This window comes from Triticum aestivum, chromosome 2A (genome assembly GCF_018294505.1).
Source record: "Triticum aestivum cultivar Chinese Spring chromosome 2A, IWGSC CS RefSeq v2.1, whole genome shotgun sequence".
Classification (NCBI taxonomy): Eukaryota; Viridiplantae; Streptophyta; class Magnoliopsida; order Poales; family Poaceae; genus Triticum; species Triticum aestivum.
In genome coordinates, this window is record NC_057797.1 from 430,796,446 (window position 1) to 430,812,430 (window position 15,985).

General features: G+C 49.5%; 1 protein-coding gene across 1 annotated transcript; it reads left to right on the top strand.

Moving 5' to 3' along the window:
- The first annotated feature begins 12,390 nt into the window (after positions 1-12,390).
- LOC123191701 (uncharacterized) lies at positions 12,391-15,472 on the top strand. Its single transcript, XM_044604342.1, has 3 exons — positions 12,391-12,402; positions 12,874-13,988; positions 14,239-15,472. The coding sequence occupies exons 1-2, from the start codon at positions 12,391-12,393 to the stop codon at positions 13,765-13,767; spliced, it is 906 nt and encodes a 301-aa protein (XP_044460277.1). The 3' UTR covers positions 13,768-13,988; positions 14,239-15,472.
- Positions 15,473-15,985: the final 513 nt, after the last annotated feature.

A 15,985-nucleotide genomic window follows, 5' to 3' on the forward strand; every position in this document is an offset into this window, starting at 1 on the left:
TTCTGCCAGAGCTCTCACAACTGCACGAACAAGTTCGGCAGGTGATGTAGGGCATTGCCCAAGCCTTGTGGCCATCCGCCTCCCTGCCAGGAGGCATGGGGGAGCTTGTAGAGATGCTCAAGGGTGCGCGGCGGCGCTTCCGATTATGGAAGATATCAGCCTGCCGACAAGGTGCAAGGGAAGCCTGGGCCATGGTGAAGACGCGATATACCAAGGCTGACCCGAACCACATGGCCGAGGTTGGACCTGTGGGGTCCGATGGGAAAGAGATCCCCGTCAGTTTGGTGTAGGACCAGGTGAAATTAGCCGCAAAGTATTCCCAACAGGATTGTAGGCTAGACAGCCTGTTGGATGGTATAGAAGAAGAATTTAGTCAGTCTAAGTGACTGTGTACTTCAAGTGACATATATTATCTCTAGCCGGATTGCCAATCATTTGTCATGGCGGACCTTTTCGCTTCGACCTCCGGACCCGACAGTCCAGAGTGTATCCGAATACCTGCTCAGTTATATAAAAACCGGGGTATGCGTGGAAACTAGGCGTAGGGGTCATAAGTGCTTGAACAGACAAGTACCCAACTAGCTATGTTATATTACATGGATAGTAAGAAACATCTTTCAGGGAGAACAGTTCCGTTAAGGGTTTCTTTCCCTGGGTACGCATGCATTAATGAGCATGTCCGAACTGCGAAAAGAGACGCAGGATATAAACATCTGGGTGCATGTATTACAATAAATAAAAGTCATCTTTTGTTCAGCGACCGAATATTCCCTTAAGAACGCTAGCTTTTTTCGGCTTCACCCAGTCTGAGGTACACATCCGGCTGACACAGCAGTAACAATCGCAGAGGTGCTCCCCTTATGTCCTAGCCGAATTAACGGGAACGTAGGGCATAAACACAAGAGCCAGGCAACCCAGCTTGGCCAAAACTTAAGTCATATCGATGCATATAATGGCGAAAAATGGTACATGTGGAAAAGTAACACATGTGCGGGGGGCATAGAGCCCGGAACGTAGTTATATTAAGCTTCTGTATAAGAAGCCCCCAGGTATAATGAGCACGCCTAGCGTGTCAAGATTGTGTAGTCAAGACACATTTTAACCTTTTAAGGCCGTGAAGAAAAAGGGAAGAAAGAAAGAAAGAAAAGACAAATAATGGGTATATATAAAACATTGACGGAGGTAAGGAGACGAACACAGAGTCCGACGCTAGGTGTAGAACCTTCGGATTCTGGCTGCGTTCCATGGGTTTGGCTCGAGTCGATTGTCCGATGCATCCCGTAGACGGTACGCTCCACCGGTCAGAACTTTGGCGATAACGAAGGGACCTTCCCATTTGGGCTTGAGCTTGTCCTTTTTTCTCCGGTAGGCGTAGAACGAGTTCGCCAATGTTATAAGTTTTGGCCCGTACTTCTCTGCTTTGATACCGCCGAGCCTGTTGCTGATAGAATGCGGAGTGGGCTTTTGCCACATCACGCTCCTCCTCCAGGGCGTCCAAGTTGTCATGTCGATCAAGCTTGGCTTCTTTCTCTTCGTACATGCACACTCGAGGTGAGTCATGAATGGTGTTGCAGGGCAGTACCGCCTCTGCGCCGTACACCATAATGAATGGTGTGTATTCGGTAGTGCGATTTGGCTGGTCCGCAGCCCCCATAGTACGGAGTCGAGCTCCTCCATCCAGTGCGTATCTGATTCCTTCAAGGACCGCACTAATCTGGGTTTAATGCCGCTCATGATAAGACCATTTGCTCGCTCGACTAGACCGTTAGTTTGCGGGTGATAGACAGAGGCATAATCGAGCTTAATGCCCATGTTGCTGCACCAAGTTTTTACATCGTCGGCTGTAAAGTTCGAGCCGTTATCGGTGATGATGCTGTGGGGGACGCTGTAATGGTGTACAACCCCGGATATGAAGTCTATCACTGGTTCGGACTCGGCCGTTTTAACTAGTTTGGCTTCTATCCATTTGGTGAATTTATCTACCATGACCAATAGGTATTTTTTTCTTATGGCTTCCCCCTTTAAGGGGTCCGACCATATCAAGCCCCCAGACTGCAAAGGGCCAAGTAATGGGGATTGTTTGGAGAGCGGTAGGTGGCATATGGCTTTGGTTTGCAAAAAGCTGGCAACCGACGCAACATTGAACGGGGTCCTGTGCGTCTGCTCGGGCCGTCGGCCGGTAAAAACCTGTACGGAAGGCCTTGCTTAAAAGGGCCTGAGCTGCGGCGTGGTGGCCGCCAAGTCCATCATGAATTTCTGCCAAAAGTTGTCGTCCTTCCTCTTCGCAGATGCACCTTTGAAGTACTCCGGTGGAGCTTTTCTTATAAAGCTCTCCCTCGTGGACCTTGTAGGCTTTAGAGCGCCGCACAATGCAATGTGCCTCGTTTGGGTCATTAGGGAGTTCTTGCCTAGTTAGGTAAGCTAAGAAAGGTTCTGTCCACGGGGCGATGACAGCCATAATCACGTGGGCCGAAGGTGTTATTTCGGTGGTAGAGCCTCCGATTACGTCAGAATGTTCGGGGTCTGGTTTTGTGGCCGGATCCGGACTATTTTTGCCGGTCTCCCCTTCCCATACCACGGATGGTTTAAACAACCTTTCCAAGAAGATATTAGGTGGGATAGGGTCGCGCTTAGCACCGATGCGGGCGAGGATATCCGCTGCTTGATTGTTTTCTCGGGCCACATGGTGGAATTGGAGGCCCTCGAACCGAGCTGACATTTTGAGGACGGCGTTGCGGTAAGCCACCATTTTTGGGTCCTTGGTGTCAAAGTCCCCATTTATTTGAGATATTGCGAGGTTCGATTCCCCCCGCACCTCTAGGCGTTGAATGCCCATGGAGACTGCCATCCGGAGACCATGCAGCAGGGCCTCATATTCTATCGCATTGTTGGAGTCAGTGTATAATATTTGGAGTACATATTGGACTGTATCTCCGGTGGGGGATGTCAGGACGACGCCTGCCCCCAGCCAGCCAGCATCTTAGAGCCGTCAAAGTGCATGATCCAATTGGAGTACGTGCCGTACTCTTTAGGGAGTTCGGCTTCCGTCCACTCGGCGACGAAATCAGCCAGTACTTGCGACTTAATGGCTCGCCGTGGTTTATATGTTATGTCGAACGGGAGGAGCTCGATAGCCCATTTAGCAATCCGGCCCGTGGCATCGCGGTTATTTATTATGTCGTTGAGTGGTACTTTGGAGTCCACCGTAATTGAACACTCTTGAAAATAGTGTCGTAGTTTCCAGGATGCCATGAAGACCGCGTATGCTATCTTTTGATAATGTGGGTACCGTGATTTGCATGGAGTGAGGACGGTGGATACGTAGTATACCGGCTTTTGAAGCGGGAACTTATGTACGTCTGTCTCTCGTTCGACGACGAGCATAGCGCTTACAACCTGGTGTGTTGTTGCTATATATAACAGCATTGGTTCGTCGACATTTGGCGCGGCCAAGATTGGGTTGGTGGCCAAGACGGCTTTTATTTCTTCCAATCCGGCCGTGGCCGCATCCGTCCACTGAAGTGTTCGGTGCGTTGAAGAAGGCGATAAAGAGGTAGTGCCTTTTCTCCTAATCAGGAGATAAAGCGGCTTAAGGCAGCCACACATCCAGTTAACTTATGGATTTGCTTGAGGTCTGTTGGGATAGCCAACTATGACAAAGCTCGGATTTTAGCCGGATTTGCTTAAATTCCTCTATTGGAGACGATGAAGCCCAAGAGCTTTCAGACGGGCACGCCAAAAACACATTTTTTCAGATTGAGCTTGACGTCATATGTTCGGATATTGTCAAACGTGAGCCTCAAGTCGTCTATTAAGGATTCGACGTGTCTTGTTTTAATGACCACATCGTCTACGTATGCCTCCATTGTTTTGCCGATTTGTGTTTCCAGGCATGTCTGAATCATGCGTTGATAGGTTGCACCGGTGTTTTTGAGCCCAAAAGCCATGGTGTTAAAACAGAAGGGGCCGTATGGAGTGATGAATGCCGTTGCGGCTTGATCGGGCTCCGCCATCTTAATTTGATGGTATCCGGAGTATGCGTGTGACGCCCCGAGACCGTTGTGCCAGGTGTCTTCTAGTTATTCGTGTTGTTGCCTTGTCATTTGTTTGCATGTTGCATCTTGCCATGTCATCATGTGCATTGCATCATCAAGTTTTCAAAACTTGCATCCGTCCTGGTCTCCTCGTTCCGTCCGTTGTCTGTTCTGAGCCCAGACACACTTACACGCGCCCGTGGCATGTCCGAAATATTATTTTGTAAGTGGCTGGAAAATGTTCTCGGAATGGGTTGAAAGTTGGCATGCGGTGTTGTTATGTTGCCAGTAGGCCGCCTACCAAGTTTCATCGCATTCGGAGTTCGTTTGACGCCCCAACGGTTAACTATAGGGGCAATATAGTCGGTCTAACATCGGACGTTTTCGGTCTCCGGAAACAGTCGTCGGGCCTCTCTCTTTTCTCTTCTCTCAGCCTGAGGCCTTCTGCACAGCCCACTGCCACTCACCGTCAGGCCCTACCGAAGCCGCCTCTTCCTTCCTTGTTTTCCCCATCGGGCCAACCCCCCTCTCCCTCGATTAAACCTTTCCCGTAGCTCCTCCCCAAGGCTTCCAGATCGAGCGAGCTCGATCTCCAGCAGCAGCGCCTTGGTTGCCCGCAGCTCCGTCGCTGCCGGGAATGAGTCCCTCCGCCCCATCAAGTTCCCGGCGCCTCAGCCTCACCCTCGCGACCCCGCCGCCTCCAGTGAACGTCGCCGGTGGCCACCTGCAGCAGGACCCTGCGCCCCTGCCTCTCCCTTCCTCGCCCTTCTCTCCTCCCTCTCTCACCTGCTCTCTCTGTTCGTGCAACAAAGAGCCCCGAGGAGTTTTGTGCCAGCCATCCTCGCCTCCCGCGCCTAGACATCGTCATCCTCGAGCTCCTCGAACCTTTCCCGCCTACCTCTTCGCCGGTGAGTTGCCGCTGTTTAGCAAGGTCCCCTCATGACCTCCCCGTTCCCTTCCCCGATTCGCTTCTCTCTCTGAAACTCCCTCTTCTTTCTCTGCACAGCAGCAATGTCAGAGCTTCTTGGTCTTCGCTGCATCGAGCCCCTGCCTCGGCTCCTCGTGCGTGGATCCGTTCGCCCTCACTCCGTCCCCGCGGGATCCGGCGTGATCCGGCCGCAAGGAGCCCCGCCATGGCGACCCCCCTGCTTCCTGTCACCATGGCGCCGATCTAGTCTTCTGCAGCGAGATGCAGTAGAGCTGCATCGAGCGAACACCTGCCAAGTTTGTGGGCCTCCTCTTGCGTCACGAAGGCCCAGGCTGCAACCGCATCTTGCATCAGGCCTAGCGGCCTCCCCTCCAACTCATGGGCCAAGCCCATGGTGAGACCCCCCCTTCAGCCCTTGTACTCTGTCGGGCCAGATGTTTTGGCCCGTTTCATGTTTTTTCCTCCAGAACGTTTTTTCTTTTTTTCCCAGAGAGAGCAGTTTTGCAGAAAAGTCCTCCTAGTTCATGCATATAATAACTCTCAAACGGTGCATCATATTACTACAAACTTTATATGTAAGATGCTTAGAATTTTGTCTAGTTTCATAATATGCCACTTTCTTGCCATGGTAAAAGGTTTAAAATGATGTTCACATTATTTTGCTTAATTGCCATGTTAAAATGATTTAATTCATAACTAAATAACCGTACCTCCAAACTTAACAAACTTTATATGTAAATGGGGTAGAAAAATGCCTAGTTTAACATGGTGGCATCTCTTTGCATGTTTAACCACTCTAAAATATGGTTTAGGGCAGAACAGTGCCAAACCTAAAATATGCATATGAGGATTTTTCGGACTTGCTGTTTTGTTGTTCCGGCCTCATTTAAACTTGCCTAGATAGGTAGTTTTCATATGCTTCACCTCTTGCCATGCTAACCAACATTTAATATTGTTGAGTACATAAACGAGAGAGAACTAAATAAGATATGTGGTGTTCCGTCAATATGCAACTCGTCGCATATTAAGCACCACTTAATTTGTAGTATTGTTTGTGCACTTTGTCATGCCATGCTTCATTAAACCGGACATGCATCATAATTGTTTGTGCATATTGCCATGTTTATGTGGTGGTTGTTTACCATGTTGTTTGCTTCTTTCCGGTGTTCCTTTTTCGGGTTAGTTCCGATAACGTCGCGTTTGTGAGGATTCGTTCGACTTCGTCCGCTTGTCTTCTTCATGGACTCGTTCTTCTTCCTTGCGGGATCTCAGGCAAGATGACCATACCCTCGAAATCACTTCTATCTTTGCTTGCTAGTTGCTCGCTCTATTGCTATGCCGCGATACCTACCACTTGCTTTATCATGCCTCCCATATTGCCATGTCAAGCCTCTAACCCACCTTGTCCTAGCAAACCGTTGTTTGGCTATGTTACCGCTTTGCTTAGCCCCTCTTATAGCGTTGCTAGTTGTAGGTGAAGATGAAGTTTGTTCCATGCTGGAACATGGATATGTTGGGATATCACAATATCTCTTATTTTATTTAATACATCGATATACTTGGTAAAGGGTGGAAGGCTCAGCCTTATGCCTGGTGTTTTGTTCCACTCTTGCCACCCTAGTTTCCGTCATACCGGTGTTATGTTCCTTGATTTTGCGTTCCTTACACGGTTGGGTGTTATGGGGACCCCTTGATAGTTCGCCTAGAATAAAACTCCTCCAGCAAGGCCCAACCTTGGTCTTACCATTTGCCTCACCACCACCTACTTTTTCCTTGGGAGTCGCTCTCTCGAGGGTCATCTTTATTTAACCCCCCCGGGCTAGTGCTTCTCTAAGTGTTGGTCCGAAACAGAGCCACTTGCAGCGCCACCTCGGGGAACCTTGAGGGTGTTGTACGTAGTGTTCATCCGGTGTTGCCTTGAGAACGAGATATGTGCAGCTCCTATCAGGATGTCGGCGCATCGGGAGGTCTTGCTGGTCTTGTTTTACCAGTGTCGAAATGTCTTGTAACCAGGATTCCGAGTCTGATCGGGTCTTCCTGGGAGAAGGAATATTCTTCGTTGACCGTGAGAGCTTGTGATGGGCTAAGTCGGGACACTCCTGCAGGGCTTGAACTTTTGAAAGCCGTGCCCGCGGTTATGGGCAGATTGGAATTTGATAATATCTGGTTGTAGAGAACTTGAAACTTAACTTAATTAAAATGCATCAACCGCGTGTGTAGCCATGATGGTCTCTTTCCGGTGGAGTCCAGGAAGTGAACACGGTCTCATGTTATGCTTGAACGTAAGTAACTTTCAGGATCACTTCTTGATCACTTCTAGTTCACGATCGTTGCTTTGCTTCTCTTCTCCCTCTTATTTGTGTATGTTAGCCACCATATATGCTTAGTGCTTGCTGCAGCTCCACCTCATTACCCCTTTCCTACCCATAAGCTTAAATAGTCTTGATCTCGCGGGTGTGAGATTGCTGAGTCCTCGTGACTCACAGATTACTTCCAAAACCAGTTGCAGGTGTCGTTGATACCAGTGCAGATGACGCAGCTGAGCTCAAGTGGGAGCCCGATGAAGATCCTGTTTGTTGGGCTGTTTTGTTTCCTTTCGATCAGTAGTGGAGCCCAGTTGGGGTGATCCGGGATCTATGCATTGGGGTGGTCTTTCTTTATTTGGTTCCATAGTCGGACCTTGATTGTATTCTGGATGATGTATTGCTATATTTATGTATTGTGTGAAGTGGCGATTGTAAGCCAACTCTCTATCCCTTTCTTATTCAGTACATGGGATGTGTAAGGATTACCCCTCTTGCGACATGCCTACTATGCGGTTATGCCTCTAAGTCGTGCTCCGACACATGGGAGATATAGCCGCATCGTGTGTGTTACAATGTGTCGAGGAACCACAATGAGTCATGTCCTGCGGTAGCATCGATGATTTGATCGATGCGGGGGAGGGGGAAGGGATCCTTGGGGCAAGCCTTGTTAAGGTCCTTGAAATCGACGCATAGGCGCCAGGATTTGTCCTTCTTTGGTACCATCACCAGGTTTGCTAGCTAGTCTAGATGTTTTATTTCTCTAATGAATCCAGCCTCGAGTAACTTGGCTTGCTCTTCTCCCATGGCTTGTCTCTTAGGCTCAGAGAAACGCCGAAGAGTCCGCTTGACCGGCTTGAACCCCTTTAGAATGTTAAGGCTATGCTCGGCCAGCCTGCGTGGGATTCCTGGCATGTCTGAAGGATGCGAGGCGAAGATGTCCCAATTCTCATGGAAGAACTACCGCAGTGCGGCATCTGTTGTGGGGTTCAGCTGTGCCCCGATGGATACTGTTTTTGTAGGGTCCGTTGGGTGGACCTGGAATTTGACTATCTCATCCGCTAGATTAAAAGAGGTGGACTTAGGTCTTTTTTCGAGTATCATGTCGTCCCTGTCAACCGTGGAGCGCAGCGCAGTTAGTTCTTCGGCCGCAAGGGCTTCGAATAGCGCCTCGAGGGCTAGTGCGGCGGTTTTATTTTCGGCGCGGAGTGCTATGTCCGGATCACTAGCCAGAGTGATGATTCCATTGGGCCCCGACATTTTGAGCTTCATGTACCCGTAATGGGGTATAGCTTGGAAGATCGTAAATGCCTCCCGCCCTAAAAGGGCGCGGTATCCGCTACTGAACGGGGCCACTTGGAATGTGATTTCTTCGGACCTATAATTCTCCGGCATGCCGAATATCACATCTAGTGTGATTTTTCCCGCACATCGTGCCTCCCGACTAGGGATGATTCCTCTAAAGGTCATGCTGCTTTGCTCAATGCGGCTCTTGTTTATTTCCATTTTGCTAAGGGTTTCGTCGTAAATGAGGTTCAATCCGCTGCCGCCGTCCATGAGCACTTTAGTAAGCTGGAAGCCATCCACAATTGTACTAAGGACCAAAGCGGCTGGTGCTCGGGCTGTTCGGAATTGAGGTTCGTCACTGGCATTGAAGGTTATGGCCATGTCAATTCATGTATTTATTGCTGCAACGTGGCAGACTTCGGCAAGGCTGCGGAGTGTTCACTTGCGCCTATTATTTGAGGCGAAGGTCTCGAAGACTGTCAATATTGTATTATTATTTTTCACGGGATGGTGCTCTGTTGTATTGTTGATGAGGATATCCTCGCCGCTTTTGGCCACCTGCCGGAGTATCCAACATGCTCTAAGGCTGTGTGTTGGCATGATATACGTTGTACTGTGAATTTTGCATGGCCCATTGAGCCATCCCTCCTATACAGTTCTACGCCCTGTAGTGGGCTTTTGTTTCTTTGTAACTGGATCGGGTGACTTACGAGAGTACACCCTTTTAGTTCGGACGGGGGGTTTAGTGAGAGGAGGAGGGTCCCAGAATTTTGTTTGGGTTTTCCAAGCGATTTCCATCACACAGTACTTCCATACTATGGCTGCCAAGTCAGCAAAGTGTACTATGTCACGGCGACTTATGGCGTTGAGGATTTCCTTGTTCGTGCAATTTTTGCAAAAGAATGAAATTGCGTCTTCCTCGCGACAGTCCTTGACCTTGCTCATTACAAGGAGGAATCTGACCCAATAGCGATGTATTGTCTGTTGGGGCTCTTGTCTAATGTGGGAAAGATCACTTGAGTCTTGGTGGGTGGGTAGATTCAGGTCCAAACCCTGACCCGATCTGAGACCCAGGGGCGAAGGAGTTTCCGAGCTTGGCAGTTCGGACTCCGGGATGTTTCCCAATAGTTCTGGCCCGCTGTCTGATTCTAGGTTCGATGCTTGGGCCATGTCCTCCCATGGACGGGTATCCGGCTCAGAGAGCTCGGGAATCCGGACGTAGTTTGTCCTCAAAGTAGAGGAAGAATTGCTACATTGCTCCTCCACCACCTCTATCTGATGGGTGACCGGTGAAGAGTTAATCTCCCTTTGGTCGAGTTTAAGCCCGATCTGATCATAGTCCGTTGCAACTCCCAGGGCGGTGATACGATCCAAGAGCTCGTTCAAGGAAGAGATCTCTATTGGATCCATCTGCTCGGCGAATCCCGAGTCGACATGGAGGCTGTTTTTGATGACCCGAGAAGTCATTGTCGGCGCGACGGCCGAACGGGCGGTCATGGCAAAGCCGCCCAGTCGGAGAGTTTGGCCTACAGTCAGGGCTCCCCTGAGGTAATGTTGTCCTTGACAACAAGACGAGCCATCAAGCCTTATCGTGGCTGCATAGTGGAACTCTCAATGAAAGCACCAATGTCGGCGTCAAAACCGGCGGATCTCGGGTAGGGGATCCCGAACTATGTGTCTAAGGCGGATGGTAACAGGAGGTGGGGGACACGATGTTTACCCAGGTTCGGGACCTCTCGATGGAGGTAATACCCTACTTCCTGCTTGATTGATCTTGATGATATGAGTATTACAAGAGTTGATCTACCACGAGATCGTAGAGGCTAAACCCTAGAAGCTAGCTTATGATTATGATTGTTGTTGTCCTACAGACTAAATCCTTCGGTTTATATAGACACCGGAGGGGGCTAGGATACACAGAGTTGGTTACAAGGGAGGAGATCTACATATCTGAATTGCCAAGCTTGCCTTCCATGCCAAGGAGAGTCCCACCCGGACACGGGACGGAGTTTTCAATCTTGTATCTTCATAGTCCAACAGTCCGGCCAAAGTATATAGTCCGGCAGTCCGAGGACCCCCTAATCCAGGACTCCCTCACATGTCATCTTTGATGATGTCCCAGCAGGAGTGGAAGAACTGTCCGTTGAAACCGTCTGGCCCAGGAGCCTTTTCAGCCGGTGATGCCAGCACCGCGGCCCAGATCTCACCTTCAGAGAAAGGGGCGTCCAGACCTTCAGGTTGAATTGTTGGCAACTGAAGATCAGCCCAGTTGATGGCGCGACTTCGGGGTTGAGGACTGCCCATGATGTTATTGAAGTGATCATATATGATGCCGGCCTTGTCCTCAGGTTTTGTAGCAACCTGGTTGCTAGTCTTGAGGGAGTGAATGAAGATTTTCCTCTTTCTAGATTTGATCTTGGCATTGAAAAACTTTGTATTTGCATCACCTACTTTCAACCAAGTAATTCTGGAGGCCTGTCGGCATCTGGCCCTCTCCACAGCGGCTAGGCTTGCCAGTCTCTGTTTCAGAAGTTTTTTGAGCTTGAATTCTGCTGGCGATAGCTGCCGTTTCTCCATCGCCACGTCAAATCTCGGAATGATCTTTGTTGCTAGGTGGAACTGGAGCTTAGCATCATTGAAGAGACTCTTGCTCAAGATCCTGAGATCCTTTGCCACCCGCTGAAATTTTGTCTTGATTCTATGGAACGCACAAGTCTGGGTTGTGGGGCGCTCCCAAGATCGTTGAATTGTCTCTCTGAAGTGGGGGAAATTAATCCAGAAGCCTTCGAAGCGGAAGAGAGCACGCCTAGGAGGAGCAGTGGCACTACCCAAAATCAGTGGGCAGTGATCTGAGCAGGCTGTGGAAGCGGCCATGAGCATGTGGGAGGGAAAAATCGCCTCCCATTCAACATTGGTGAAGAACTTGTCAATGCTAACTAGGGTGGGTGATTCTCTTTCGTTACTCCATGTAAAACGCCTATTTTTGCATTTGATTTCTCTCAGTGCCACCGCGTCAATCGCCGTTCTATATCTACTCATCAATCTCCTATTGAGATTGACGTTGTTCTTGTCCCTAGCCTCGTATATCACATTGAAATCACCATATATCAGCCATGGTGTGCCGAAGGTGGAGCGGCGCTAACTAATTCGTTGATGAAGTCTTCTTTATTTGTGCCATCGGAAGGGCCATACACCGTAGTGAGAACAAAACTAGAGGAGGAGCTGACTACAGTATCTTTTGCCGTGATGGAGAATTGCCCGATCGCCTAGGAACAGACCAGCTTGCTGTTCCAGAAGATCGCGACGCCTCCTCTGGTAGCGATCGCCGGAAGAACTACACAGTCGCCTAGCCAACTACCTCCCACATCGCGGACTAAAGTTTGATCCCAAGTTTCTATTTTTGTTTCCTGGACACAGAGAATTGCTAATCTATGCGCGGCTGCTACCTCTCTAATGGCTTCCCTCTTCGCCGCAGAGTTTAAACCTCTGACGTTCCACGACATGATGGCGCAATTGTTGTTATTCATGAGGAAACTCAGAGATGCTCCAGAGACTAATAATACTAAGTAAAAAGGAGTACACCGCTAGAACATAATCCAGGGCATGCTGGTGGCCACCAATAGGCCCCAAATTTCACCAGCATGAGCACGACCTAACTAATCCTGCACTAAACATTGATCCTAGATCAAGTCAGCCATCGGCTGACCGTCTCTGGAGACTAGACGAATCTAAGATAATCTAAATTGCGTCCCCACGGGGAGCTCCATCGGGGCCGGCGAGGCCTGCGGCAACGCGCAGCGCAGCTGGATCCTGGCGGGTGAGCTTTGCCAGGGCCAAGATGTCGTCGTCGGTGAGCGGTTCGTCGAATTTCTTGATCAGAGCTTGGGCCGCCTTCTGCGTTATCTTGTCCTTGGGGCCCAGCAGCCCCAGGTCGCACACAAGCCTCAGAGTTGCCCGGTGAGCCACCGGCACCTGAGAGAGGTTCTTTGCAAGCCGCGTGCTCTGGCGGGTCGGGGCGGTAGCAGTTCTGGTCTTCACCGGGGTAGATGGATGGGGCGGTGGCAGCAGGGGGCGGGCACGTCGGTGAAGAGGCGGCGTGGCATCGTCGACCCGTCTTGATCGTGTATCTGCATGCGCTAGCTTCCCAAAACCAGGGAGAAATCTTCCGTGCGCTATTTTGCCAAATCTTTACCTACTAATAAATCAGCTATTGCTTCTGGTCGTCTGTCGTGGTTGTTTTGCAAAAAAGCCCCTCGGTTTACAGGAAATCAACCCGCAGTTCCTGTTTTAGTGGCACGCAAAAAACGTTTCACTTTTACAGAAAAACCCTATAGAAATTTCAATTCAGTCTGCAGTCCTTTCCTTTCTCTTATCCACTCTGCGCCGGTGGCTACGCCCATTCCATCGTGCGCCGGCTGCCGCCGTGCCTCGCGCGGGAGGATGGAGTCGCTCGCCGGGAGGATGGACAGCGCGGAGAAGCGCTCTTGCGCCCGAGCTCCTGTGCCCGCGCCTCGCGCCTCCTTGCACCGCTCCGGCGGCCACTCGCCACCCACTGTCGCCGGCGACCACAAGCAGCGACCGTCACACCTCTACGCGCGCCACCCCGAGGCCCCAGCCACGCCGCGCTGCCGTCCTCCGCAACCCCAGCCTCCTCCTCGACCTCGCCTCTCCGTGCGAACAAACGGCGTCGCTGCCGGCGGCCACCGTACTTGAGCTGACGGGCGCCGACCGCACGGGGCTCATCTCCGAGGTGTTCGCCGTGCTGGCCGACATGAGCTGCAACGTCGTCGATGCCAGGGCGTGGTCGCATTGCGGCCGCCTCTCCTGCCTCGTCTACCTGCGGGACGAGGATGTTTCCGCCGCCGGTGTGGAGCGCATCGAGGCCCGCCTCGCCCCCTCCTCCACAGAGACTCGTAAGCCAGCGGCGGCGCAGTGGCTGCCGTCCCCGACGGCTCCATCCCGCACGCCGACCGGCGCCTCCACCAGCTCATGTATCCCAGCGGCGACCAGGAGCTTGCGTTCCCAGCTCCCTCGGTGCCTGTCGAGAGCTGGGCCGAGCGCGGGTACTCGGTGTTCAACGGCCATTCCACAATCATCTCTTGTACAGTGGCTGAGGAAGATCCAGGAAAGCAAGAGCTGCGCAAGAGGGGGCAGGATCAGGAAGAAGCACGGTGATGCAACCTTAGCAGTAGACCAAATGCGGACATGTACATAAGGGGATCCGATTACGATTAGATGATGCAGACCGTGTCCTTGTCCAACAAAACTCAATCGAGTGTTTGACCCGGATTGTTATTTTTTTCTATAAGAAGGAAGAGTACTACGTTGGAATCTCCATCACGTTAATTGTCGACGAAACATCCAATGTTTCCGCCGAGTTCGCAGCAGGAAGGAGCTCCGAGTTCGCCAATGTCTCCTGCGGCGTCTACACCAGAGGTATGCTTTCCCTTGAACCCTGTTAACACGTTATGAGGATCCATGGCCTCTTCTTCTATTTCTTCAGTGCTACCATCTTGCTCGTCAGAGGAAACTGGTACAGTTTCTGCTGCATCTTCCTGACACTGGTCCTCAACCAGTTTGTTTTGCTCTTGGTTCTGAAGATCCATGGCCTCCTTTTCCAATTGTTGAGTGGGTATAGCAGTTTCCATATCATCACCTAATTGTTTGCAAACAAAATTCTCATCAGTTTCAGATACGAAAGTCAAGAGCGTCATAGGAGGAAGAAGCTCCGAGTTTGTCGGAGGTACACAAACATCCGTCCAGCACTCCAATGTCGCCTACGGCGTCTACACCAGAGGTATGCTTCCACTTGACCCCTGTTAACAAGCGCCGTGAGCAGAGTAGACACCGGCCAAGTCCAACATTTGATTTAGCCATGTACGCACAGAGTGTCAATCATCATCCAAATCCATACATTGCGTTAATTTTCAGACCCTCTAGGCGATGCTTTTTCATGTCTAGAATTGACCCTCGAGGTGATGCTTTTTCATGTGTAGAATTCAGCATGTTAGGCAAGAGTGTCAATCAATCTACTATAATATCAGACATGAGAGACCAGTCCAATTTTTCTTCACTACCTCAGAATAAGGAAGCTCAAGTCTGTAGTAGCAGGACTCATAAGAAAATGCATTGGCACACACACACACACACACACACACACACACACACACACACATATAGTAGAATCTGAATCTGTTAATCTATTAAAAGATAAGGAATCTACTTGAAAGATAATGACAAGAGAGACCAGTCCAATTTTTCTTGTAAAGTGCATGTTGTTTAAACTCTTAAATGTTCATGTCTACCTCTGTTTCTTTCTCATTGAGTTTTGGTACATTTGGTATTGTTCGATATGCTATCTAATATAGTGTGTGGCCCCACTTCAGTTGTTCAATTATTTTTCACTTAGCAGCGGGAGATTGATGGACCAATTATGCCAGTAATGTCCTTAATTTCAGAGAAGATGCAAAACAGATAACATGGATGCGCTTGAATACTTGCCGGTAGTGTAGCTTTCTGCTAGACCATATATTCTGCCAGGAGAAGTTTCAGTGACCAATGGAAGCTTTGATGTATTTTTTTCAAGCAGAAGTAATCGTCTATTACCCATGTCAGGTTTCGACTCAAATTGTGGTGCTTCTGTTGGCATTCCTTATCTTTTATGCCTGATGTGAGTCTTAGTGCTAATTAGAACTATTTTTTCCAAATGGTAAATCTACCTTTTCCCCATCATGTGACTTAAAGCTAATCTATTCATGGTTAGTTTTCCTTCCTCTACAAAGGTCATCTGTTCCGGTACAGTTTTTCTTCGCTTTCTTTTACTGTAACATAGACCATGCTCACATGGTCGCAAATTGTAAATAGAGATGGAAACGTGCATACAGATCTCTCAAGCATGCAATATTTTTCCAGGGTGACAATTTTTTACATGGCTTTATATCTGAAGACACCTTTTGGTTGGCTCTATTTGTTGTATATAAGTTATATCTGAATATACCTTTGGATGCTTATATCATAACTGATGGCCCTGGATAAGTTATATCTGAAGAAACCTTTGGTGACCCCTTTCTATGTTCATTGGTGAATAATAGCGGAAAAAACTCGAATGAAACCATGAGATGACATAGAGGAACACTACTTGGGGCAGTACAATGTTATAGAGGTCGCTTTGTTGAGAGGTGAGCAAATACGTGAAGCCAACAGAGCAACTGGGTGGGTGGATCATGACTAGCTCTGATTTTCTGTACGATTATTTGTCCTGCTCTTGCAATTCACACACTCTATGTGAGAGAAGACCCCACAAGAATTATCATTGTCTGTGTTTAAGAGGGCCATAAGGTTTATCCATATCATAGTGAGGCATTGAGTTACGTATTTGCTATAGACTAGACGACTGAATCTCAGTCAAGTTTTTCAAACATGCAAATTATATC